Below are 24,810 nucleotides of genomic sequence, written 5' to 3'. Positions count from 1 at the left end.
TTTTGTCATAATTTCAAGAGTTATAAATAAAAACAAGTCTCGTACCTATAAGAAGAGAAGACATTAAAGAATTTTAGATTAGTTAATTTTGCAGAGTTAAAGAAAAGACTTCTTCATCATGAAATACCAGGCTCTTGCTTTTATTGCATTCTTAGGTATGATGAGTCAGTTTTGCAGTCTTATTTAAAATATTGACTTAGAATTTCTTGTATTTTAATTTTAGTTGTTTTGAGCTGTTGTGTTGGAGCACAAAGTGCAATTGGAGGATACGATTATTGCGGCAAGCCTTGCACAGAACGTAGCGGTATTGTTTGCGCGTACAATCAGAATTGCTTCACATTTTTCAACAACATTTGCGATATGAGGAAGAGAAATTGTGATCACGGAGACCGTAAGTTGATAATTTTTATTTTACAGAAATGTTAAAATGAAAAGTTTAAGAAAAAGAAAAAGGATTTTTAATAAATATTTTCTTAAAAATTTGTATTTAACTTCTGCAGAAATGATTTGATATTTAATGAATATTTGTGTTATTTTTAGGTTTTAATTCCGCACAAATGTCTAGTTGCTTATTTGGACAAAAGTGCCGTGGAATTTAAAATAGCAACATGGAATGATTTGTATCGCACAAAAGGCTCTAAAAATCAGTATTCCAGTTCAAAAAAAAAACACTCATGTTCAACAGATTGCACGATCAACATCAAGTGCTAACTTATTAATTGTTGTTTAAAGTACATAACTTTATAATAAGCTCTATAAATATACCTGCCTTTAATTTGTATCTTTATTGCCAAATAAAAAAAGAAAACAATTTGAATAATTATGTTTTTTGTAAGATTTATTTATTTATACTTTTACTATACTTCGTTTTATTTTGAGTCGACCGGTTAAGTAAACAATCAAGATCCAACTGACCCAGGAGCCCAAAGTTTATGACCATAGACAACTCCTTTTGTTCGCTAAATGGGCTTTGAATTGTTTGAATCGGCCGAAAAATCATCTTTAGTGGGAGGCGTATTTTTGGATGAATGGCTGTGTAAACAACCAAAATTGCTGTATATGGGACTGCAACAACCCACGCTAGGTTCACCAGATGATAATGCATCGTCAAAAAGTTACAGTTGGTGTGGATTTTGGGCCGGGCGGCGGCGGCGTATTTGGCCCGTACTTTTTTGGAACATTAGTGAGGCGGTCATCGTTAACAGCGAGCGCTACATAACGTTGATAACTACTTTCTTATGGCCCAAATTGAACCATATGGACCTAGACGACATGTGGTTCCAGCAGGACGGCGCGCGGCGCTACGTGCCACATAGCAAACGCCATGATTGACATTTTGCATGAACGATTTAAGGGTAAGATTATCTCTTTCAGGGGTGATGTGAATAGGACACCAAGGTCCTGTATGGTTTCTTGAAGTCGCAGGTCTACGCAAATAAACCATAATCGACCGATGCCCTAAAGGTGAACATAACACAGGCCATCGCTCAAATATTGCCGGATCTACGCGGAAGAGTCATTGAAAATTGGAATTTCAAAATTTGTAATCTAATTCACAATTAAAGTGTGAGTAATTAATATTGAAAATATGCTTAAGGTTGTTCTACAGCTAGGTCAGTCCCTAGCTAGATGCGCACTTCAACTTGAGTGAGGTAATTTTCCTCTTATGCGCGCAACCTGATCCACAGTCTTCCACTACTGCATTCGTTTATTTGCGCTATACGTGACCCAGCTATCTTCTATCCGTTCAGCTCGTCGTTCAATCTTCTCCTCCACTACCCTTCTATAAATACGGGACCATAGATCATGCGACGAACTTTGGTTGCTTAAGAGAGGCCTGTATGGCTGAATCACAAACACGCTTCAGCTTTGGCTTCACCTGAAGTTTACTAATTTAGCCACAGGAATTCAATTCATGCTATCACAATGGAGCTTCGACCTTAAGTTTCGTTTGACAATCGTAAGGAAAAGAACGTAATGGAACGTATTGTGACTCCAAATCGAAGATATAGTTGATTGATCTGAATATTTGCTTTGTCTGACAGCTCAACAGCTGTACAAAAATGTCAACAAACAAAATATTTGCTCTTTGGAGGGATGAAATAAAAGAAATGTCATTCAAAGCAACCTCGAAGCAGGCCCACCGTAATGTAGACGAAGCCTAAGCTGAATCGTATTTGTGATTCAGCCATTACTTCTCATTTGCTTTCAACGGTTAGCAAGAATTATTCTTTGTTTGATCTTAGCGCCGCTGCACAGTGGTCCATTAGCTGGACTTAATTCGTATTTGGTGATTTTACATTAGTTTTTATTCAATAATTATTTACAAATCAATTAAAAGTCATTTTTATTACTTCAAGTGGTAGTATGTCAAGAATTCGGATTTAAAGATGTCAAAATTCATTTATTTATTATCAGAGGATAATTATGCAAAATATCAGCATTGGTTGCGATGCGGGACATTTTTCTGGAAACCCCACTTCGAACAATGTTGTTATCTTTTTGACGGTTATTGGCAAACTGACTATTATGTCAGTTTTTATATATAACGTTTTGTGACCACCTGTGGACAAGCGGTTTTTTTTTAATTCTAAGGGAACTTTGCACGTTAGCTTTATATCGGTAGCACTCGCATCTGGATTTACTAAAAAGTTTTGTTTATATCGCGGGTGCCACCAACTTCCATCTGATCTCCATTTCCAGTAACACACGAAGGATTCGCCACTGGATTACGATGTACAGGAATATCGAAAACTTTCTTAAGACATGATTCTTCAGACTTTAAAAATTATTGTAGAAAAAAAATGTTGGGATTTAAATCCACATTACTTTTTTTCACAAAGGTTTCAAAACATGGTAATTTTAACTGAAAAAAACTCACTTTTTTTGTTTGAATAACTTAATATTGAAATACTTACATGCACTAAATTCTGACATCTTGTCTTTAACTAATTCCACAAATTTGATTTCAATAAAATTACTCGTAAAGGCTTGCTAACACTTGAAAGGCATGTGAAAGAAATTTAAGTGCATTGCATTACAAAGCTCTGCATTGCCAAACTAACGGTAATAATAATTGAAAACAAATTACATTTCCTTGCTATTTGAGCAATAGGTTTTTTGTTGACATCAAAAGACAAAAAAAATCTTACTTTTGACCACTGTGCGCTGGTGTAGTTTTCTGTGTTCAAACGAAGCCCTTAACTACCTGAAAGTTACGTCTGTCGATGGTGTCGTTTTGACCGAGACGTCGGTGATATAGTTTGCCCTCAAAAACCGCTAAACGCAGTTGTGCCACCTTTACCTCAATACTCACAAAAGCCCCATTGACATCACGCTGAGTTCTTCCGATTATGTCAATGTCATCAGCATATGCCAGTAATTGGACAGACTATTGAAAGATAGTGGGACTTGAAAGTGAGGCAAGTTCCTAGCATCTAATTGGCCAGCTGCCAAAAAAATGCCTTCCAATTAAGACAACTTTATTTTTTTGTATTATTATTGGAAAGTTGGCTGGAAAGTTAGTCAAGAAAAATCTCCCTGACTATCAAGTCAAGTCAATTTATTTCAAAATGACAACTAATCATGTTTTTCCTTTCACGTGAAATCTGAGCTTTACTAATCTATAATTTATTTATTTTCTGCACAATTCCATTTAATGTTTTCTTTAAAAGGGTTCCTTGTAATTTAAAAAAGAAATAAGTAATATTTCTTTACAATACAAAAGACCAATCTTAATGGACTTGTAGCTTGTCTGAATAGTGTTTTGTAGACAATAATGTGTTCGGTAGTTCTTGTTCTAAGAACTTAAAGTAGAGATTTGTGAAGTAAAGCTCTGAATTTGAAATTTATAACACTTGGAGAACTAACTAGTTGCCTTGGTCAAAATGTACGTTCAAAAAATGAAGTTGACCGGAAATGATGTCCCATGTGTTGCCTGAACCTACCCAGTGCCTCAGTGGTAAAGTGGGAGTTCGACGATATTACAGAAATTCCATGAAAGCGCATCACCTTGTCTAAAGCCTTTTGTTAAGTTGTTTTCGACCATTATGGAGCAGCTTAAATTGTCCATGGTCATCCTGCACAAATAGACGATTTTGGTAGGGATAACAAAATTAGATATAGCTCTACACAGCTCGTCTTTGTAGTTGGTGTCATGTAGCCTTGAAATCGAAGAAGAGATGTTCGGTGTCGATTTGATGATTTTCTTGAATCCTCTGCCTGAATGGGAATATTCTATCTGTTGTCTATTGTGGGCTTTCCTGGTCTTAAACCACAACGACAAGGACCTATGAGGTTATTGACAATGGGCCCTAAAAGTTCACATCTAACGGCAGAGAAGATTTCTAAAGCGGTGTTAAGGAGACTGATTCCTCTATCGTTGGTACAATTTAGATGGTCTCCTTTTTCCAGTATCGGGTAAACAATACTGAGATTGCTTTCGTCGGGCATGCTTTCTTCCGACCATATTTTACTATATAAGTTGGTGCATGCTCCTAACCAAATTATCCTCTGCTACTTTGAAAAGCTAGGCATTGAAACCATCTGCTACAGCGGCTTTGTTAGACTTAAGCTTAGATATATTAATTTTTACTTCGTCTAAGTCGTGAGGACGGGATTGTGGGCTTTCGTCGTCTATATTGAATGGATGACCCTGCCTGTCGCCGTATACAATCTGCAGAAGTCATCCTTCGATATCCTCAGCATTGAGTGTGTTGTGTATTCATTACGATGTTTCCATATATATGCATCCGAGTATAAGGAAAAAATAATAAATAAACTATTGAATTTCACAATGCAAAATAATATGTTACTTATCATTTATTGTGACAAAAAATTTATTAGAGAAATATTCTATTGCTTAAAATAAGTTTATTCTTTGCTTTCTTGCTGCTTCAAGATGAGGTACCCCAGCAAACGTCCGATTGGGCAATAATTTAAATTTAACATTTTCTTCCCATCAGACAACTCGACATTGGTTGTTCATTGAATCCTAAAAAAAAAATTGTTAGAAGTTTAAAAAAATTAAAGTTTTGTTTATCTTTGACCACTTACTATTGCCCAAGTCACAATTGCTTTTTTTCATTTCACAGCTATTAATAAAAACTTCAAAACAATTTTGATTATATCCGCAAACCATGCCTGGTGGATCGTTACATGGTTTCCCGCAGTAGGTGTAACCAATATCAGCCTGGGCTCCAAAACAAGCCAAAACAACTTAAAAATCAAATTTAAGTTTAATATTTCTTTTTTTGAGAAAATTCATTTTAATTTTCACTTACCTAAGAAGACAAAAATAAGAAAAGTTTGGTTCTTCATTCTAAAATATGAAAATATGACTCTGCGTAGATCTTGTTTAAAAGTTTCTGTACACGTTTTTAATTCTGTTTTTGCTGCAGCCTTTTATAGTTTTGCAATTTTCAAAAATCCTTCCCGAGACAAGATAATATATGTATAGATATTTTGATATTGACACATTTAATCAAAACACTTGAATACTTTTTATTATCTTCCGTTTCGAAGAAATATCGAATTATGGTTCTAATTTTAGTTCATTAAATTGTTGTTTTAATGATAAAAATTGTTTACTCTCTCTTTTGTGATAATAAAAACAAAGTATGAATGAAATTGAGCTTTGACTTTATTGCGTAGAGCTTAACTTTAATAATATCAAATGAGAAATCTCGCGCATTTCTTCATAAGATTATCTATTTTGATAAAAACTTAATTAAAAGTAATACATTAAAGGATTTCTTTTGTTAACCCAATCTATTTCATAATCATAAGATTTGTATTGTATAAATAAACTGGTCAGTATTTAAAATACTGAATAGAGATATTGTTTGCTTAAATAATCACATTAAAAAAAAAAGATTATTAAAAAAAATGTAAATATACCTTGGCAACACTTTAAAAGGAATGTGAGGAGATTACCACCTACCAACCATACAGGTGGAAGTACCCATGACGTGATGGTTAGTGCGCAAAACTGTCTTCCTAGAGGTCTATGGTTCAATCCCTACCTTTGCCGCATACAATTTTGTTCAAATCCCGTGAAAATGATATCCTAACTGGTCTGGATGCGGAGGGTTTCAGGAAAGAATCTTAACACCCTAAAAGAACTCTTACACAAAAAACCGACACACAAAACCGAATAAGTCCTATTTTCGAAAAAATACAAAATTCTATTTATTAAGCCTCAATTAAAGTTCTCAGTCGAGACTAAGAACCTAAGTCTTATTTAAGACAAAAAACTAAATTAGAAACGTAATATACAAGAAAAAATCAAAAAAGCTACTGCAGCTCTCTTTTCTTGCAAAAAAGCTTTTGGTAATAAATGGGGCTTACAAGCCCGAATTACGCATTGGTTATACACATCAGTAATCAGACGCAGTCTGAGGATATGGAAGGACCACTTCTGCAGACTGTATAACGGCGACGACGAACCGAATTCCGCTGTCAGGTAGGATGATCCATTTAACAAAGACGATGAAAGCCAATAATCCCGTCCTCCCGGCTTAGGCGAAGTAAAGATTGCCATATCTAAGCTGAAGGCTAATAAAGCCGCTGGAGCTAATGGCTTGAATGCCGAGCTCTTTAAAGCAGCTGTAGATAAGTTGATTGGGAGCATGCACCAACTTATCTGTAAGATATGGTCGGAAGCAAGTATGCCCAATGAATCGAACCTCGCAGTATTGTTTGCCCGATCCTAAAAAGGAGACCTTATAAACTGCACCAACTATAGAGGAATCAGTCTACTTAACATCGCCTACAAAATCTTCTCTACCGTAATATGTGAACGTATAAAGCCTATCGTCAACAACCTGATAGGCCCATATCAGTGTGGTTTTAGACCAGGAAAGTCTACAGTCCATCAAATATTCACATTGCGGCAGATCCTGGAAAAAAACCAAGAATATCAAATCGACACCTACCCTCTTTTCATCGATTTCAAGGCCGCATATGACACCATGTACAGCGACGAGCTGTATAGAGCCATGTCTAGTTTTGGCATCCCTGCCAAACTAGTCTGTTTGTACAGGATGACCGTATGGAGAATTCACTCTGCCCCATAAAGGTTGGAAACAACTTAACAGAACATTTTTATGTCAAAAAAGGTCTTAGACAAGGTGATGCGCTGTCATGCGATTGAAAGAATAGTGCAGAGTTCACACGTCAACACTAGAGGCACTATCTTTCAAAAGTCTGTCCAATTACTAGCATATGCTGATGACATTGACATAATTGGAAGAACTCAGCGTGATGTCAATGGGGCTTTTGTGAGTATTGAGGCAGAGGCGGCAAAAATGGGTTTAACGGTTAATGAGAGCAAAACAAAGTACATATACTGTCGACAAGAAAGGATCTACAACACCGGCGCTTTGGTCAAAACGTCACCATCGACAGACGTCTACCTAGGCTTCGCTGTAAACGCAGAAAACAACACCAGCGCTGAAATCAAACTCAGAATAACTCTTGCTAACCGCTGTTTCTTTGGACTAAGAAAGCAATTGAGTGGTAAAGTCCTCTCTCGAGGGACCAAAGAGTTGCTATATAAGACCCTTATCATCCCCGTCCTGCTATACGATGCAGAAGCATGGACTATGACGAAAGCGGATGAAAGCACCTTGGGTCGGTTCGAGAGAAAAGTTCTTCGTGTGGTCTACGGTCCCGTATGCGTCGAAGGGGAATGAAGAAGAAGATCTAACAACGAGCTGTGCGGACTGTACAGCGACGTAGACTTAGCCAGAAGGGTACAAGTACAACGACTAAGATGGCTGGGTCACGAAGAGCGCATGGAAACCAATGCTTCGGCCCGGAAAGTCTTCGAATCCACACCCACAGGACAGCGCAATAGAGGAAGACCGCGGATCAGGTGGCTTTTGCACAAGTGGAAAGTGACCTCACCCAACTTGGAGCGCGAAACCTGAGACATCTAGCTAGGGACCGAGTTAGATGGAGAAGTTTGTTGGGTGAGGCCCTAGTTCACACAGGACTGTAGCGCCACTTTAAGTAAGTAAGTAAACAGACGGTCTATTGTACGGTGTGGCAGTACGATGGATTGCCTTAGAAAAGGCTATAAACAGCGACGAACTAGATAAAGTCCAATGTTCAGCTTGACTATGTACAACCTCATCTACCTAACCCTATGAAGAGCTGCAAACTCTGCTATTTGTATCAAAGCTTCATTGCAGTGGGTTAACAACAACATTGGCCACTCCGTAATTCTTAAGTGTTTAGAACCAATACCAAAGCACGCAAACTGCACCATCCCCCAACTGCAAATTGGACAGAAACTTCAAGATTTCTATATCTTCCAGATCTTTCTGCTAGGATAGAGCGCTCCTGGAAGACGCGCCAATCCCCTTTTACGCAGATGGATCCAAAATGAATAAAGGGGTTGGTGGAGGTGTGTACTCCAAACGACAGATATTAAGTATCTCATTCCTCCTTTTTAATCATTGTAGCGTGTTCCAGGCGGAACTTTTGGCGATAAAAGAAGTCTTGTCCTGGCTTAAAGAAAATGTGATATCAAGATCTGATATCCGTATTTTCTCAAATAGTCAGGCCGCTATCAAATATCTGGACTCTGTCTCTAAGACTGTATAACAGGCCATAACTGTCGATTATTTTTAATGAAGATGATACAACAATTTAATATTCACATTTGCTGGATGCCGGACCATAGAGACATTTCATTAAATTGTAAGGCAGAACTCACCAGAAATTGTTCATTACAACCCACTCTACATACCAGGTTTGGCTAATGTTGACATTTAAATAATTGATAATGCAAGACGCTATGAAGAAGGCAAATATCAGCTGGAAATACATCACCATACGTATCAGATCGCACGAAAAACATGTGGCCTACATTTGATTTAAAGCGCTTGAGTTGCTTGCTATCTCTAAGTATATCGCATATAAGCTCGATAATAGGTGTCAGAACTGAGCTCTGTATAATATGGTCTAAGCGTATTCTCAAATAACTTTTGCAGAACCTGTACGGAATAAAGAAGTGGAGGAAACAGTTCTTCACCTCCTCTGTACATGTTGCCTTGTTCTAGCTCAAAAATTCAAGACTTGCCTAGGAGAATTTTTCTATAATCAGTCTTTCACGTTTCGTAAGGGACTCAAATTGATTTCATTAGGGCTTAGAAGAAAGCCTCAAGATGTATGTGATATTACAATGGGTCATTATGACCTAAGTGTGTTCTACTCCATCACGGACAGCCACTTTAATCAACCTTACCTAGCCTAACTAGGCCCGAGTTCTCAACCTCACCTTATTTATTTAACCTTCCAGCAGATAATCAAAAAAATCAAATGGGGTGGCGCAACAGTCCGTTGTGAACCAGGGCCTAGTGACTTACAACTCTCAACCATTCCTGTGTGCGAGTACTGTTGTCAGGAATGGAAGGGACCTACAATTTAAGGCCGAATCCGAACGGCTAGTTTGAGAAAGCACTTTTTCATGACAAGAATTACTCTTGAAGGATTTGTCAATTCCTCGCAAGAGGCAGTACCCGCGAAAATGAATTTTTTTTTAAATTAAGGTGGCACAGGCAGGGATTGAACCCAAGACCCCTTGCATGACAGTCCAACGCACTAACCATCATGCCAGCAGATAATCAAGAACTTTAAATGAGTCTCTTAAACGAGAAAGAGATGTCTATGCTGATGCTAACACATAGCCTTGAAAATGATATTTGTTTCCTTAAAGAGTTCCAAAATTGGATTATATCTTTAGATATAACTTGCAAAACTTGTAAGCGCGGGTGCAAAATCGGGATAAAAAAGCACCGTATCAACGGCCCAACAAATTTGGAGGTTAGTGCGAGGGGCTAACAACCCCTCCACAGTGAAAAACTTGAAAGTTACGAGAGAGACCATCCTCGGATAATGACCCCTTCTTATGGTAATCAGACCCGGAACGACAACGGACTACGCATTGAGAATTTGTACCTGGAATGTTAGAACCCTCTACACTCCAGGTGCAAACCAGAAACTTGAATCTGTCCTCTCGCAGTATAAGGCAGATATTACTGCGATCCAGGAAATACGATGGATGGGATCAGGGACAATGAAGAGAAAGAATTGCGACAGTAATTATAGCTGTCATCAAAGATTGCATATATTTGGATGAGGATTCGTCGTGGGAAATCGGCTTAGATCCAAAGTCATGGATTTCAAACCAATAAGTGATCGCCTGGCTGTGATCCGCATCAAGGCCACATTACAGAACATCAGTATAATATGTGCACACGCCCCTACCGATGATGCTGAGGAGTCTAGCAAGGAGGATTTCTACGACCTCCTGGATAGAGCCTACGGAGCCTGTCCAGAGTACGACGTCAAAATCGTACTCGGAGACTTCAATGCAAAAATCGGGAAGGAAGACATCTTTGGCGGATTAGTTGGAAAGCACAGCCTCCACGAAGAAACAGATAACGGCTTCCGACTAATCGACTTTGCTGCAGCTCGCCATACGGTCATAAGTAGCACTAGGTTTCCAAGACGAAAGAGGTACACAGCAACCTGGTGATCTCCGGATGGTCGAACCAAATCGACCTTGTGCTAATCGGCGCAAGGCACGCATTCAAAACCTGAACGTGCGCACTTTCCGAGGAGCAAATGTCGACTCTGACCACTTTTTGGTAGTGGCTATGCTTAGAGCTCGAATATCAAATGAGCAGCAAGGGAAGAGTACCGCACGAAAAGGAGAAATGAGAAAAAGACCCTGCAAAGGAAGAAAAGAGCATCCGCAGTTTCTCAGCTCAAAGATCTAGAGGAGTCTCGGGCCAAGAACAACACCCAACGTTTCTTTAAAAGGTCGAAGGAATTAGCTTCTGGTTTCAGAACCAGGACACAAGCTCTTCGAAACAGTGAAGGAAACCTAGACACTGAAGAACAGGGAATTGTAGATGTTTTCAAGCAGCACTTCCAACAGCTGCTGAATTTGCAAAATGTCGAGCAAGATAATGACGAAAGAGAAGCAAGACCCGTCAATGAAGACCCAGTCCCAGCCCCTAGCAGAGAAGAGTTAGAAAGAGCCATTCAAAAGCTAAAAAATAACAAGTCCGCCGGGTCGGATGGCATACCCGCGGAGCTCTTTAAACATGAAGGAAGTGTTTTGATGAACCGCATGCACCAGGTCATCACCAAAGTGTTGGAGGAAGAATGCATACCCACTGACTGGTCGATACGCTCCATATGCCCCATCTACAAAAAAAGCGACCCGATGATATGCAAAAACTATCTTGACATATCCCTGCTTAATGTTGCATACAAAATCCTAAACCTTTCTGCAACACAAATATCGGCACGTACCAGTGTGGCTTTAGGCCAGGCAGAACAACGATAGACCAAATATTCACACTGAGGCAGATCCTGGAAAAGACCAACGAATTTCAAGGCGAAACCCACCATCTTTTCATCGACTTTAAAGCTGCTTATGATAGCATCCGCCGCCAAGAGCATATGATGACGATGTCTGAATTCGGGATCCGGAACGAACTGATCCAGCTGTGCCGCATGACGCTAAACAATACGCAGTGCAGCGTGTAAATGGGTAACAGCTCATCAGAGTTATACAAAACTGCGCAGGGTCTAGACAAGGAGATGTGTTGTCATGTGACTTCTTCAACATTGTCTTGGAGCAGATAGTGCGTAAGGCAGGTGTGAGCACAGTGGGCACTATCTTCAACAAATCCACCCAGCTCCTAGGCTATGCGGACGACATAGAAACAATCGGTCGATCCAAGAGAGCTGTGCCTTCACAGTTTGTCTTGAAGTGAATGAGGACGAAACAAAGTACTTGTTATCAACGAACAAAGCAACAATTTCGAGGTCGTTAAGGAGTTCAACTACCTTGGAACAAACATCAATCCCACGAACGACCCCTTAGTGGATATCCGAAGAAGAATTACCCTAGCAAACCGCTGTGCTTCGGTTTGGCCAAACAACTGGGTTCAAAACTCCCCACTCGAAAGACAAAGTGTCTGCTATACAACACTTTGATTTTACCAGTCCTACTCTACGGCGCTGAGTGCTGGACGATAAGTAAAAAAGGGGAATTTATACTGGGCACTTTCGAAAGAAAAATTCTTCGACGGATTTTTGGTCCCGTATGCGACGATGGTGAATGGAGAAGAAGACAACGCTTCAGTCAAGAAAGTCTTCTCAGCCCAGCCCCCAGGTTCAAGACGACAAGGACCAAGTGAATGCGGATGCCAGAGCGCTTGGTCACGTTGACTGGAGAGTGCAGGCTGAGACCCTTCATGGATTGTGAGCCGGATAAGTAAGTTAGTAAGTAAGTTCCAAAATTGGAATAGGCCCTGTCCCTATCAATGACTATTGCTCCATTTGAAGGTAGTTTAGGTCTTCTGCTAATCCGTACTTTGATATACGAGCATAATTTTTTTTTTATTATACATACATACATCTGATAAATAACTGTCAGTTTGTCTCAAGCAATTTTATTACTCATGTTCGAAATGAAATACTTCTTAAATTTAAACGAGGCAATACAATTTTCATTTTTGAAATTTTAATACAAAAATTAATATGATTTAATTTTTTTTAATTCAGATTGAAAATGATAGCAAAATGGACCAAACCTTAAATGTTTCATCACTTCTACGAAATCATCCGATACTATTCGTAGTTGTAACCTTCTGTCTTTTCAACTTTGGAAAATTTTTTTCAGTTTTGCAATACTGTCAAAAAACTTGTATTAAACGATCATATTCAAGTGATAAAAAGATTGATCCTGTCTACAATGATCTGAGAATGGAAATTCGACAGTTATCAGGTGTAATAAGTGAATTTCAGAAGAACTCACAAGCTTACGTTTTACCTACATTACGAAGCTGTGGTGCAAGCATTTGTGAGAACTGTCGCCAAAATGAATTGGGAGTTCTTTCACAGTGTAATATGGTTTCGAAATCAAATACATATCCTCGAAATAATATCGATAAGGAAATCAGTGAACGCAATTGGCTACGCTACTTGAATGAATACGTTTTTAATCCGAATCCAAGAATTGTTGATACTAGTGAATTGGAGAATATGAAACGAGCTTATCCTAATTGGTATCAATTTTGAAACTGGGTCATGCGCATCTGACAAATCAGAAAAAATTCTAAATTCAAAACATAACCTTAAATATATATTTTGTGTCATAAAAAGAAACAAGTATCAAGAAATAAGTGATATTTTAATCAAGAGAAATTGAAGTGAATTATTACATTTAAATTGTTATAGTGACGGTATTTATCACGAATAGCATTATTTCATAAAGCCTTTAATAGGCTTTAAATAACTCAAAATTATCGTCATTTTAAATAAACTTTCTTATGCACAAACTATCTTAGATATTGTTGTATTTTCTGTTGATTCTGGATTTCGGAATTCTATTGCATGAAACTCTCTTTTTCCTATGAATATTTTGGATTGTATTTTGTATGATGGAGAAATACAGCTAGTTTCATTTACATTCCCTCGAAATGAAATCGAAGCTGATTCAAAATTTTAATTGGAGTTCTGAAATTTACTTTAATCGATTTTGATTTTTTTTGCGAACTTTAAACGAAATGAATTTATGTGTTGCGCATTTCGATATTTGCGATTTCGAAGAGATTGAATTTGACCATATTAAATTGGTGTGATTTGAGTTGGACAAGAGGACTTGAACTTCTCTACTCTACTTTCTATTTGAGGGAAGGGACAAGTGTCTTCTCTGTACCAAAAACAACGTTCTTTTAAAAAACTTTGAGAACTAGTGGCTTACAACTTTCAACCTTTCCTGAGTGCGAGTAATGTTGTCAGGGATGGAGGGGAACCTACAGTTTTAAGTCAAACCCCAACGGCTAATTTAAGAAAGCACTTTTTTTATTACAAGGTTTACTCTTGAAGAATTTATCAATTCCTCGCAAGAGGTAGTACCCGTGGGAAACTTTAGATGGCACAAGTAGTGTTTGACATATGTTCGACAGCTGCTATAATTTCACTTGAAGTGATTTTGAAAAGTATTCAAAGCTAGGAAATCTATCGAATGTAAGAACCTTGAAAACATTTTCACTCGATTTTCTATTAAGATATCGATTTCATTTCACTCGATTTTGGGAACCTAGCTTTTCCAATTTGATCATCTTTTTATGCCTGACTCGAAAAATCAAAATAACCTAAAACCAATATTTTGCACCCTTTATTTCGAAAGCGGAACGAAAATTACTAATTTCTAAATGACAATTGCGAAAGTGGAATTTTCGCACCTGGCAAATCGTTGTCGAATTTCAAAAGCTTTCTAAAACAAAAATTGTATTTCTAATGTTATACCGAATTGTATGTGTGCATCTAAAAATGTAAGTTTTTTTTTGAAAATCTTAATCAAAATAACGTTTTAAGTCAAATCAAATGGGGTGGCGCAACAGTCCGTCGTGAACCAGGGCCTAGTGACTTACAACTCTCAGCCATTCCTGTGTGCGAGTACTGTTGTCAGAAATGGAAGGGACCTACAATTTAAGGCCGAATCCGAACGGCTAGTTTGAGAAAGCACTTTTTCAAGACAAGAATTACTCTTGAAGGATTTGTCAATTCCTCGCAAGAGGTAGTACCCGCGAAAATTTTTTTTTTTTTTTTTAATTAAGGTGGCACAGGCAGGGATTGAACCCAAGACCCCTTGCATGACAGTCCAACGCACTAACCATCATGCCACGGGTACTACTAACGTTTTAAGTAAATAGATTTAATTAAAGGGATACAAAAAAAAAATATTATTTTGCTTACTTACTTACTTACTTAAGGTGAAGCTACAGTCCGGGCGGACCTGGGCCTCAACCAACATGCGTCTCCAGCCAGCTCGGTCCCTAGCTACAGTTTCGCACGCCAAGTTGGTTGCGAGCGCCACCTGAGTCGCGGTCTTCCTCTACTGCGCCGCGCCGTCCCTCAAGATTGGATTCAAAGACCTTCCAGGATGAAGCGTTGATGTCCATGCGCTCGACATGACCCACCTGTCTAAGTCGTTGGACTTTAATTCTGTTAACTAGGTCAGTGTCGCTGTACAACCCGTACAGTTCGTCATTATATCTTCTCCTTCATTCTCCATATATGCAGACAGGACCAAAAACCAACCGAAAAATTTTTCTCTTGTAGCATCCTAACACGCTCTAAATGGTTATTTCAGAGGCTCGAGAGAAGACTTAACTTCTCTTCTAAGTCCAAAGAAGCAGCGATTTGCAAGAGTTAGAGGTTTTGTCCAAGACGCCTCGCCGTAGTTCAATGTCCTCCTTGGTCTTGACCTAATTGAGCACTAATCCCATCTTCTTCGCTTCCGTCGCAACGTTCAAAAACGCCCCACTGACATCACGCTTTAATCTTCCAATTATGTCAATATCATTTGCGTATTCGAGTAATTGGATGGACCTTTGGAAGATTGTGCCTCTAGTGTTGACGGTTGAGTTTTGCACAATTCTTTCCAGAACGATGTTGAAGAAGTCGCATGACAGTGCATCGCCTTGTCTAAAACCTTTTTTGACATCAAATGCATCGGTAAGATCTTTTCCGACCTTGATAGAATAGCGTGCATTCTCCATCGTCATTCTGCACAAACGGCTAAGTTTGACAGGGCTGCCAAAACTAGACATTGTTCTGTAGAGCTCTTCCCTATGGATGCTGTCATACACGGCTTTAAAATCGATAAAGAGATTGTGGGTATCTGCCGTAGTGTGAAAATTTGGTCGATAGTAGACTTTCCTGGTCTGAAACCACACTGATAAGGACCTATCAGGTTGTTGACCAACGGCTTCAGACGATCACATAATACAGAAGAAAGGATCTTATATGCAATGTTAAGGAGACTGATGCCTCTGTAGTTGGCGCAATTTAGAGGGTCTCCTTTTTTATGTTTGGGCAAACTATGCTGAGATTCTCATCGGGCATGCTTTCTTCCGACCATATTTTGCAGATGAGTTAGTGCATGCTCCCTACCAAGTCATCGCCTGCTGCTTTAAACAGTTCGGCAGCGATGCCGTCAGCTCCAGCAGTTTTGTTTGACTTAAGTTTAGATATAGCTATCTTCACTTCGTCGAGGTTGGGTAGGCGGAATTGTTGATCTGCGTCGCCTAGGTTGAGTGGTTCAATATCCCTCACAGCGGAATTCAGTTCGTCATCGCCGTTATATAATTTGGAGGTGGTCTGTTAAGCGACCACGTACAGATCCGAGGTTCGTTGTCCTAATTTCGTTTGCTTGGGTTGTCAACAGTGAATCCGTGCGTATCCGAGGCCTGTTGGTGCTTTGCAACTAAGCTCCGAATAAGTCGTAGAAACCCTATAAGGTGTTCACTAAGTAGTTCAACCTTACTGGAACTGTAGACGCCACCGTTGATTCCATCTGGAGAATTCGTCCGCTGCCATCTAGATAAGGAGAGGTGACTTAGAGGAAACACCTCTCCCGCCCTCTCTCGTTTCCTGACGCCAACAAATTTCCACTGGGGTTAGAACCCAATCTCCAGTTGAGGTACTAGACACCCGATGTTCACCGCGGGGAGGTGAGAGTAGGAGTTGATAGACAGAGGTGGGTTTTGAGAAAAACCTGTGGACGCTTGCGTCCTCTTGAATGCACATGTCTGCCATTCGAACATAATATTATTTTGCTTCCCTCCATTTTATTTCATTCACCGTGTTTTGAATTCTAATGCACTGCAGACTTCTGCAATAGAACTTGATGTGGTTTGCTGTCTATGCCAGTGCAATCGTGCCCTATTTGATGCTGATAGCCTCCTTGTCCTAAAATGACCCCTAGTTTTTAGACGGGTTTTACAATAGTTTACCTCAAAGCAACAGAGAATTCACCTCGTAATGCATTTAAGACATACAAAAATGCGTACTTCGAAAGGCAAAAGTTCTGTACAAAATAAAATTATAATTTTGAATCTTTTTCAACAATAAAATGTTAACTTTTATTACACATTTCCATAATATTTGATTAGTCCCGTATCATTCATTCATTCGGTCTTTATTGCTTTCGGTCTCCATTAAAAGAGTCACTGAATCTATTTACTTATGTTATAATAATAATGTTCGTATAAAAACTTTCTATAAAAATAAACATATTCCCTTCATTAAAAAAGTTTGTTTATCTATGATTTATCGATTTGACAGATCTTATAAGAATCAATTCGATATTCAAAAATACTAATCCAAAAAAGGCAAAATGTATTTAGTTCCATTTTTTTGCGTTTCGAATGTCTAATAGGCTTTTGACACCAAGTCCAAACTCCGGTTTTTGCGAAATTTTCGGTTTTCGCCGAAAACCTACTTCGAAAAATCAAGTTTTCCCATACATTTTTGGTAAACCACAAGTTTTCGTAAACCAAAAGTTTTATATAACTCGAAAACTAGTAGCAATTTAAAGTTGAACTAAACAAACAAACCTTTCGAAACATTCAGCGCTCAAATTAATGTAAACAAAACAGATGATGGCTGCTGTCAAAACAAATATTTCATTTTGAAATAAATTTTCAAACTCTCTTCGTTAAGCGAGAAACCGGAATTCACTGTGGCTACTGGCGTGACGACCCTAAGAACGAGGAAGACTTGCTCATAGTTCGTAATAACGTTTCCAAGGGATGCGTCTTCGAACTCGTAACCACAAATCTGGATGAGAGTGATTTTGGTACGAATCTGGGACTAGGAATTGACCTTTTCTGCTCCGGCCATAAGCGCCTACACAAAATGGTTCAGAATCTTCTCAACCCCGCTTATAAGTTGAAGGCACATTTGGCCAACAGTCACAACATTATTTTGGATTGAATTTGTTGTGAAAGAAGAAGAAAATGTTTTAAATAAAATGAATTTTTATTGTAACAGTTTTGTTTGTTGCTTGGACCTGTTTGGCCATTTATCTGAAAATTCAGTAATATGATGAGGATCTGAACGCAGTCATCAGAGATATCATTTATTATCTTGCTGAACGAACTAACTTCAATCGCCTTACGTTACGTGACACCCATCTGTCAAAATTAAACGAAAACGACCAAACACCAAAATACATACAATAAATTTTCATTTCATAAATCACAGCACTTTTGCACTGTAAACGTTTTTTAACAAGTTTTTTACAAATTTATCTCAAGAAATACAAATTTTTTCACATCAAAAGACCAATCAGATCTTAGCAAAATGGGTAAAGGATTCAACAATTACATGTGTAAGAAATTCTTTCATCCTGCCTCCAGAGACAATCTCAAAAGGGTGAGTCAAAATTAAAACAAACATAAATTATGAAATAAAACTTACTTCTGGCATAATAAATAATTCCATAGGTATGGATGGCAGAGCAACAAGCTGATGCATACAAGAAAAAACAGGAAGAACTGCGAAATCAATATGAAAAGGAACAAAATCTCCACGAAAACAAAGCCATGCTCAGTAAGGAGAGCAAAGACAAGTTGAGTGTGAATTTCATGTACGAACCACCGCCCGGAGTGCGAAAGGAGCGTGAAAAAGACGACAACGAACCAGAGTACAAATTCGAATGGCAACGCAAGTACAATGCCCCCCGTGAGAGCTACTGCAAGGGTGACACCGAAATCCGTGACCAGCCTTTTGGTATTCAAGTGCGAAATGTCCGCTGCATAAAATGCCACAAATGGGGGCACATCAACACCGACAAGGAATGCACAATGTACAGCATTTCGATGAGCGAAGCTCGCAAAATTCACTCCGAAGCTGAAGCAAACGAACTGATGTCCAAGAACGTCCTCGAAGAACAAATGAAAGAGGATGGTTTGGCGATGAAAAAAAGCGCCATGGAATTGCAAAATATCAATCATATGGATTCCAGGCACAAACTCATACCGAGCGATGATGAAAATCAAACCGAGAATCCGGAGATGACATTTTTGAAATCACTCAGCAAGGAACAGAAGAAGAAGCTGCTCAAGAAATTGGAAAAAATCGAAAAAATCAAAAGGAAAAAGAAAAAAAGCAAACGCTCCCATTCGTCATCGTCGTCGGAATCGACGTCAGATAAGAAAGATGATAACAAGAAACGCGGAAAGTCATCGAAATCCTCTAGCAAGAGGTCAAAGCACAAGCCCAGCAAGAAAAGCGCGTCGAGTAGCTCAGACTCGAGCAGCAGCTCTTCATCGGAAGAGGAGAATGACAATCATCGTAGGGAGCGCAGAAATGGACGCAATGAGAGGAAAGAAGAACGTGAACGCCCATCGAGAGTTCGCAGAGACCGTTCACGGTCTCGTGGTAGAAGATCGGATTCCCACGAGCGCAATGGGAGCAACAAGACGAAGTCCCATAGGGAGAGGGACACACGTCGCGACAGAAGATAGAAGTTGTATTTTAGCTTTTTTAATAAACATTGGATTTCATTTTTTTATATTTATCTCTAAAGATAATTGTTTTACTTTGTATCAAATCGGGAGGGGTCGTTTTTTCCCCAGATATGGGCACACAACTGTTTACATTGAGGGAGCTGATGTGTTGGTTTGCATGTCCTCAAAAATTAAACATCCAAAAATAAATGCAACAAAAAATGTATTTATTTTATTTCCTCAACATTTTATGTTAGCGAAAGGATTTTATAGTTCTACATTCTTTGTTTCAAGCGAAAAATTATTCAAAAGGGTCTTCTCAATTCCTCAGCCCAGATGTGGTACTGGAACCCGCTGCGACGCATAGATCACTTCCATGATTTCCACCATCGCGAAGAGTGTTCTAAAAAAAACCAAACTGATTACATTCCATCGTTTTTAACAACATCAATATTTACCTTGACATGAATATGAGCCTTAAGCATAGCGGCACGAAGTACAAGCATCCTAGATCTCCGTTGATATTCTTTTCCGATGTTTATGGCCTTCTCAAAAGTACTGCTACGCTGGTCTGCATCCTTGGCGTACAAAATCTTATTGTGAGAATCAATGCGGGCTTGAATCTGCCCGTCCAAGATGAGTTGCATTAGCTCGTTCTCTAGCGCGGACACACTGCGATTGAAGGCAGTCGCCATGCTACGCATATCGGCCGACAAATAGGGACTAAAATACTGGATCAGTGCTCGGTTGCGTATTTTAGTGTACAACGTATTCACGTGAGGAGCAATGTACATGTCCAGAAGCAGATTGTCGTGTATTTGCTCGAGCATATTTAGACACGAGGCATATTTGGATTCGTAAAACTTGAAGATAATGTCTCTGAGCTGTGGTTCAAGTTCCAAGAACAGCTTGAACGAACTGCTAGAGATGACATTCTTCTGCAGTTCCTGACGATCAAATGTGGCCAGAGCGCATAAGCCACCATACATGGCGACATTGTTTGGCGATATCATTTCTGGGAAATCGCAGTGGTCGAAGTTGGCCTGCAAGAAGTGTTTAGCTGCCGATTTGTATTTCTTTGTTTGCAACTCAGCCAGGCCAGCGGTGCACTTGAGGCGAGTAAGTACGGTTTGATTGGCGTCCTTGTTGCCCTCGGCAAAGTCAGGAGTACTTTCTGCCTTCGAGACATAGCTCAAGACATGAGACCAGTTCTGTAGATACAGCGAAACCTTGATTACATTCAGACACATATTGACCACATGTTTGCCGCTGGTGCAGTAGTCACGAGCTCTCGAGTAGCATTTGAGTGCGTTGGACAGATCACCGCAGTTCAAGTAGTGATCTCCCAGATCGTCGTGGCCTCGTCGAATACTCTCTTTGATTGAATTCGACTTGTAGTTCTTCAGATCACTGTCGAGTTTTTCCAATTTAAGGGCGGCCTTCTTGGTCTTTGTTTCCACCCAAACTGGATCAAAAGTTGGTATGTCTTGCGGTGTGGATTGAGCAGCGACATCAGGCAGCATGGCCCCAACATTCATGTCTGCTAATTTTTTGTGCAGGATTTGATAGAGGGGAACATTATATGTTGTCGAGACATAATTGATGGCCATTTTCAGGGCATCCAAACGCAGAGACGGACAGACATTTGCAACAAAAATGAGTCGTGAGAGTTTTGCTAGACCTGCATAGGAATTGGCATAGACTTCAAGATCCAATGTTGGATTCTCGACGATGTAATTGCTGTCTTCGTTGTTTTCATTGTCTTCGGGTTGGGCATCTACTTGCATGGGTTCGATAGCATTCTATTTTATTGTTCCAAGAATGTTAAAACTTATTCACAAAAGAAAATTAATGTTTCACTATTTACCTGCATAATTGGGGGAAGCGGCATTAAAGGCATCCTAGGTTCGTGGGTTAAATGTAAGCAATTCTTTTGTTTAAATGATTTTCAATTTGAAGTTTGCAACAAATAATACTTTATCATCAATTTTTATTTATTTTTCCACGGAGCCCGCAGCCGGAGAATTGCAATTCGTGAGATAAAAATAATTTTGTTTTTGACTGCTGCTGCTGGTGGTGCCAAACCTTCCCTTAGAAAACAACAACACCTAAATGAGCGTGTTCAAGGTACATGCAAGAATAATTTTTCCTAAAATTATCTACACGATGATATTTTTGTAATTAAAGTGAACATTTAAAGCAAGTATTAACTTTTGTTCAAAATAGAGTTTTTATAGGCTTTTCACACCAAACCCAAAACCGAGTTTTCGCCAACAAGTTTTTGAAACCCGAAAATCGTTTACACCGAACATTTTAACGTTTTAATTTGACATTTAAATTTGTTTAACACCGGCTGTCAAATTTTGTATGGATGACAAAATTTGTGAGAAAAAAGTGATGACTATTGCTTTTTCTCAAATTATTTGTGAAAATAAAAGGAATTCCAAACAACTCAAATTGAGCCGCAGAACTAAAGGATCTGGAAATGCAAGATATAAACTTTAGCCTTATGTAGGTACTTATCAAGTTGATTTTTAGGAAGACACAAATCTATACGAGCTTATAAAGAACGAATGGGATCCCGTCATTGATATATCACCACCCACGGTTTCGGATGCGGATAAAATGAAAATATCCAAGTACTTCCTTTCACACAACAAAGAAGTTCTATATGGTAAGTATTCTCTTGAGATTCAAGCATTGAGGATCTGATTGATGTTGGCATCGCTGTCCATCAAGGGGCGATTACCCACTGGAACAACGATTCCCACATTGTGGAATGTTTTGGCGCAAATTTTCCTAGCCTGGTGCGACTTAGCCCCCACCAGAGATTTTGTTTCATACTTATTCTCCTCCTAAAATTAACTTATCGCCTTTCTCACATCCCCCAAACCCTTCTGATTGAACCAAGTGACCGCTGTCTTTTTCCAGGCAGTAAGCGAAAGCGTCGAACATATTTGTAGCGACGAGTTTGAAGACGCATCCCTTGGAATCGTCATTACGAACTATGAGCAAGTCTTCCTCGTTCTTTGGGTCGTCACGCCAGTAGCCATAGTGAATTCCGGTTCCTCGCTTAACAAGCAGCTCCCCCAAAGTTTCCTTTTTTTGTTTTTTTTTCTCTTCCATATTCTGTAAATAAAAAACAAAAAGAAATAATTCTTATTTTTTAAGGAAATTGTATAAATAATATTACTTACCAGGACCAAATTTGTTTCAAAATGAAATATTTGTTTTGACAGCAGTCATCAGCAGTTTTACTAACTTACTTAAGGTAGCGCAACATGCGTCTCCAGCCAGCTCGGTCCCTAGTTTCGCACGCCAAGTTGGTTGAGGTCCTCTCCCACCTGGGTGCGCCACCTGAGTCGCGGTCTTCCTCTACTGCGCCGTAACTCGGGATCGGATTCGAAGACCTTCCGGGCTGGAGCGTGGATGTACATTCGCTCTACATGACCTAGCCATCTAAGCCGTTGGACTTTAATTCTGCTAACTAGGTCAATGTCGTTGTACAACCCGTACAGTTTGTCGTTATATCTTCTCCTCCATTCTCCATCTATGCGTACGGGACCGAAAACCACCCGAAGAATTTATCTCTCGAAGCATCCTAAGACACTCTCATCTTTCTTTGACAGGGTCCAGGCAGCGCCATAAATGAGAACCGGGATGATGAGTGTCTTATATATTTTAGATGCTCGTGAGAGGACTCGAATTCTTGGCTTGATGAAATTTGAGCGATGACGAAATCTTTGATAGATCCGTCTGAGAGCCGATGTGAAATCCAAGCTCCTACTCCTATGTTTGATGCCTGATGATAGGTAACTGCGGTTTGTAATGCATTAAACCCAGATCCAATGAAAGACTTTTTTTAAATTCTCTGAAGGCGTTTCGACATCTTGGGGTCCAATTCCATTTGGTGTCTTTTTTAAGAAGCGCACTGACCCTATTTATTTTTTAGATAAAACGGCCGTAGAAATTGACTGTTCCCAGGAACGAACGAAGCTGTGAGATCTTTTGAGGCTCTGACATTGTCATGATTGCCTTCGCCTCTTCTGGATCATGTTATAACATGTGACCCAGATAACGTACTGTGCACCGATTCTCTAAAGGACTAAATCCATTAACTGTTGGAATGCTCCAGGTGGTGGTTTGATACCAGGAGGAAGACGGTTCACACGGAACAATCCTCGATGAGTGTTAATGGTAAGCCAATCCTTACATTCGTCTTCAACTTCGACTTGCAAGTATGCATCCGACAAGTCTATGTGGCTGAAAATCTTTCCATGCATGCTTGATGAAAATATCCTCGAGAAGTGGAATAGGATAATGATGCGGTTGCAGTGCGTCATTAAGACCTGTTGTAGTCCGCACAGATTTTTAGATTGCCATTGGCCTTTCTCATGGATACGATGAGCGCTCACCAGTCTGAGAAATCCACAGTTGTTAGAAATCCTGACTGTTCTAATCTGGTAGTATGAATTTGAAAGCGCTTTCATATGATACTTATAAATACTTAGCTGTCATTTGAAGTGTCATTGGGCAGGTTCAGACAAAATGAGTGACTGCATTCTTTGAACATTAATTTCGACCAAGGCAACTTGTTAGTTGGTCAAGTGTCATAAGCTTCAAACTCGGAACTTTACTTCATTGACCTCTAATTTCAATTTATTGTAAGAAAACTACCAAAAAACCCCTTTTCACAAAACGTTAAATGAAGTTGTATAGAAAATAAATAAATCAAAGAGTAATAAAGGTCAACTTTCAGTTGAATGAAAACAACATGATCAGCTGTCATTTTGACATAAGTATATTTGATTTTAATTATTAAATTTCAATTAAAGTTGTCTTAGTTGGAAGGCAATTTTTTACAGCTAACCAATCAGATACGAGAAAATATCCTTACTAGCCTTTTACTTCGACTGCATCTACCCATTGCATTGTTTATTTGTTAAATTTTAAGATCACCACGTAGCATTCAATAAACGCGTTCAAATTTATTAAACCATACTAAAAAATTCTGATTCAAGCAAAGTCACTTTTCGTGCATTATGCTATAATTATGGTCGTCATAATCGACGAACAAAAAATCGATTAAGTTATAAAGTAATTTGAAGAAAGTAAAACTGAACCTGAACGAGCCTGAGCCAACAAGGCATGTCTCATCTCTGTTGTGTGTGGGAAATCAACGAGCCAAGTAATCTCTCTTACCCAACAACTTTCTAACTATTTCAGGTACAAACATAAAAAAGTTATAGCCTCTCCCTCTAATTACTATATATTGAAATAAAATCAAAAACACGGAGTAAGATTTAACTTAGAAAATTGTATTGAATTCCTTTCCCTCATGTGAAGGGAATTAATTTGCAAACTGTGTGCAGACCTTTAAGAAAAGCAAATCAAATATTCGAGTCTCTATAATTATAATTCTTTATTGTAACGAAATTTTCTTTCTATGGCACTTCCGGTTTCATATACAAAGCGTCTG

The 24,810-nt window shown here is 39.0% G+C and overlaps 5 protein-coding genes across 5 annotated transcripts; 4 read left to right on the top strand and 1 right to left on the bottom strand.

Moving 5' to 3' along the window:
• Nucleotides 1-751, top strand: LOC129940967 (uncharacterized). Its single transcript, XM_056049498.1, has 3 exons — nucleotides 1-155; nucleotides 224-391; nucleotides 541-751. The coding sequence occupies exons 1-3, from the start codon at nucleotides 119-121 to the stop codon at nucleotides 597-599; spliced, it is 264 nt and encodes an 87-aa protein (XP_055905473.1). The 5' UTR covers nucleotides 1-118; the 3' UTR covers nucleotides 600-751.
• Nucleotides 752-10,183: 9,432 nt separating this feature from the next.
• Nucleotides 10,184-11,365, top strand: LOC129950414 (uncharacterized). The gene is made up of 2 exons (XM_056062358.1): nucleotides 10,184-10,527; nucleotides 10,834-11,365. The coding sequence occupies exons 1-2, from the start codon at nucleotides 10,184-10,186 to the stop codon at nucleotides 11,363-11,365; spliced, it is 876 nt and encodes a 291-aa protein (XP_055918333.1).
• Nucleotides 11,366-12,388: 1,023 nt separating this feature from the next.
• LOC129941763 (uncharacterized) lies at nucleotides 12,389-13,370 on the top strand. Its single transcript, XM_056050482.1, has 2 exons — nucleotides 12,389-12,524; nucleotides 12,592-13,370. The coding sequence occupies exons 1-2, from the start codon at nucleotides 12,489-12,491 to the stop codon at nucleotides 13,105-13,107; spliced, it is 552 nt and encodes a 183-aa protein (XP_055906457.1). The 5' UTR covers nucleotides 12,389-12,488; the 3' UTR covers nucleotides 13,108-13,370.
• A 4,664-nt stretch (nucleotides 13,371-18,034) lies between these two features.
• Nucleotides 18,035-19,415, top strand: LOC129938844 (corepressor interacting with RBPJ 1). The gene is made up of 2 exons (XM_056046638.1): nucleotides 18,035-18,255; nucleotides 18,327-19,415. The coding sequence occupies exons 1-2, from the start codon at nucleotides 18,184-18,186 to the stop codon at nucleotides 19,347-19,349; spliced, it is 1,095 nt and encodes a 364-aa protein (XP_055902613.1). The 5' UTR covers nucleotides 18,035-18,183; the 3' UTR covers nucleotides 19,350-19,415.
• Nucleotides 19,416-19,537: 122 nt separating this feature from the next.
• LOC129941334 (COP9 signalosome complex subunit 1b) lies at nucleotides 19,538-21,407 on the bottom strand. The gene is made up of 3 exons (XM_056049934.1): nucleotides 21,199-21,407; nucleotides 19,790-21,133; nucleotides 19,538-19,734 (listed from the first exon to the last, which is right to left on the bottom strand). The coding sequence occupies exons 1-3, from the start codon at nucleotides 21,229-21,231 to the stop codon at nucleotides 19,651-19,653; spliced, it is 1,461 nt and encodes a 486-aa protein (XP_055905909.1). The 5' UTR covers nucleotides 21,232-21,407; the 3' UTR covers nucleotides 19,538-19,650.
• Nucleotides 21,408-24,810: the final 3,403 nt, after the last annotated feature.

Source organism: Eupeodes corollae, chromosome 1 (assembly GCF_945859685.1).
Source record: "Eupeodes corollae chromosome 1, idEupCoro1.1, whole genome shotgun sequence".
In the NCBI taxonomy this organism is placed as follows: Eukaryota; Metazoa; Arthropoda; class Insecta; order Diptera; family Syrphidae; genus Eupeodes; species Eupeodes corollae.
The sequence above is the reverse complement of the archived record's forward strand: the minus strand, read 5'-3'. Positions and strand labels throughout refer to the sequence as shown.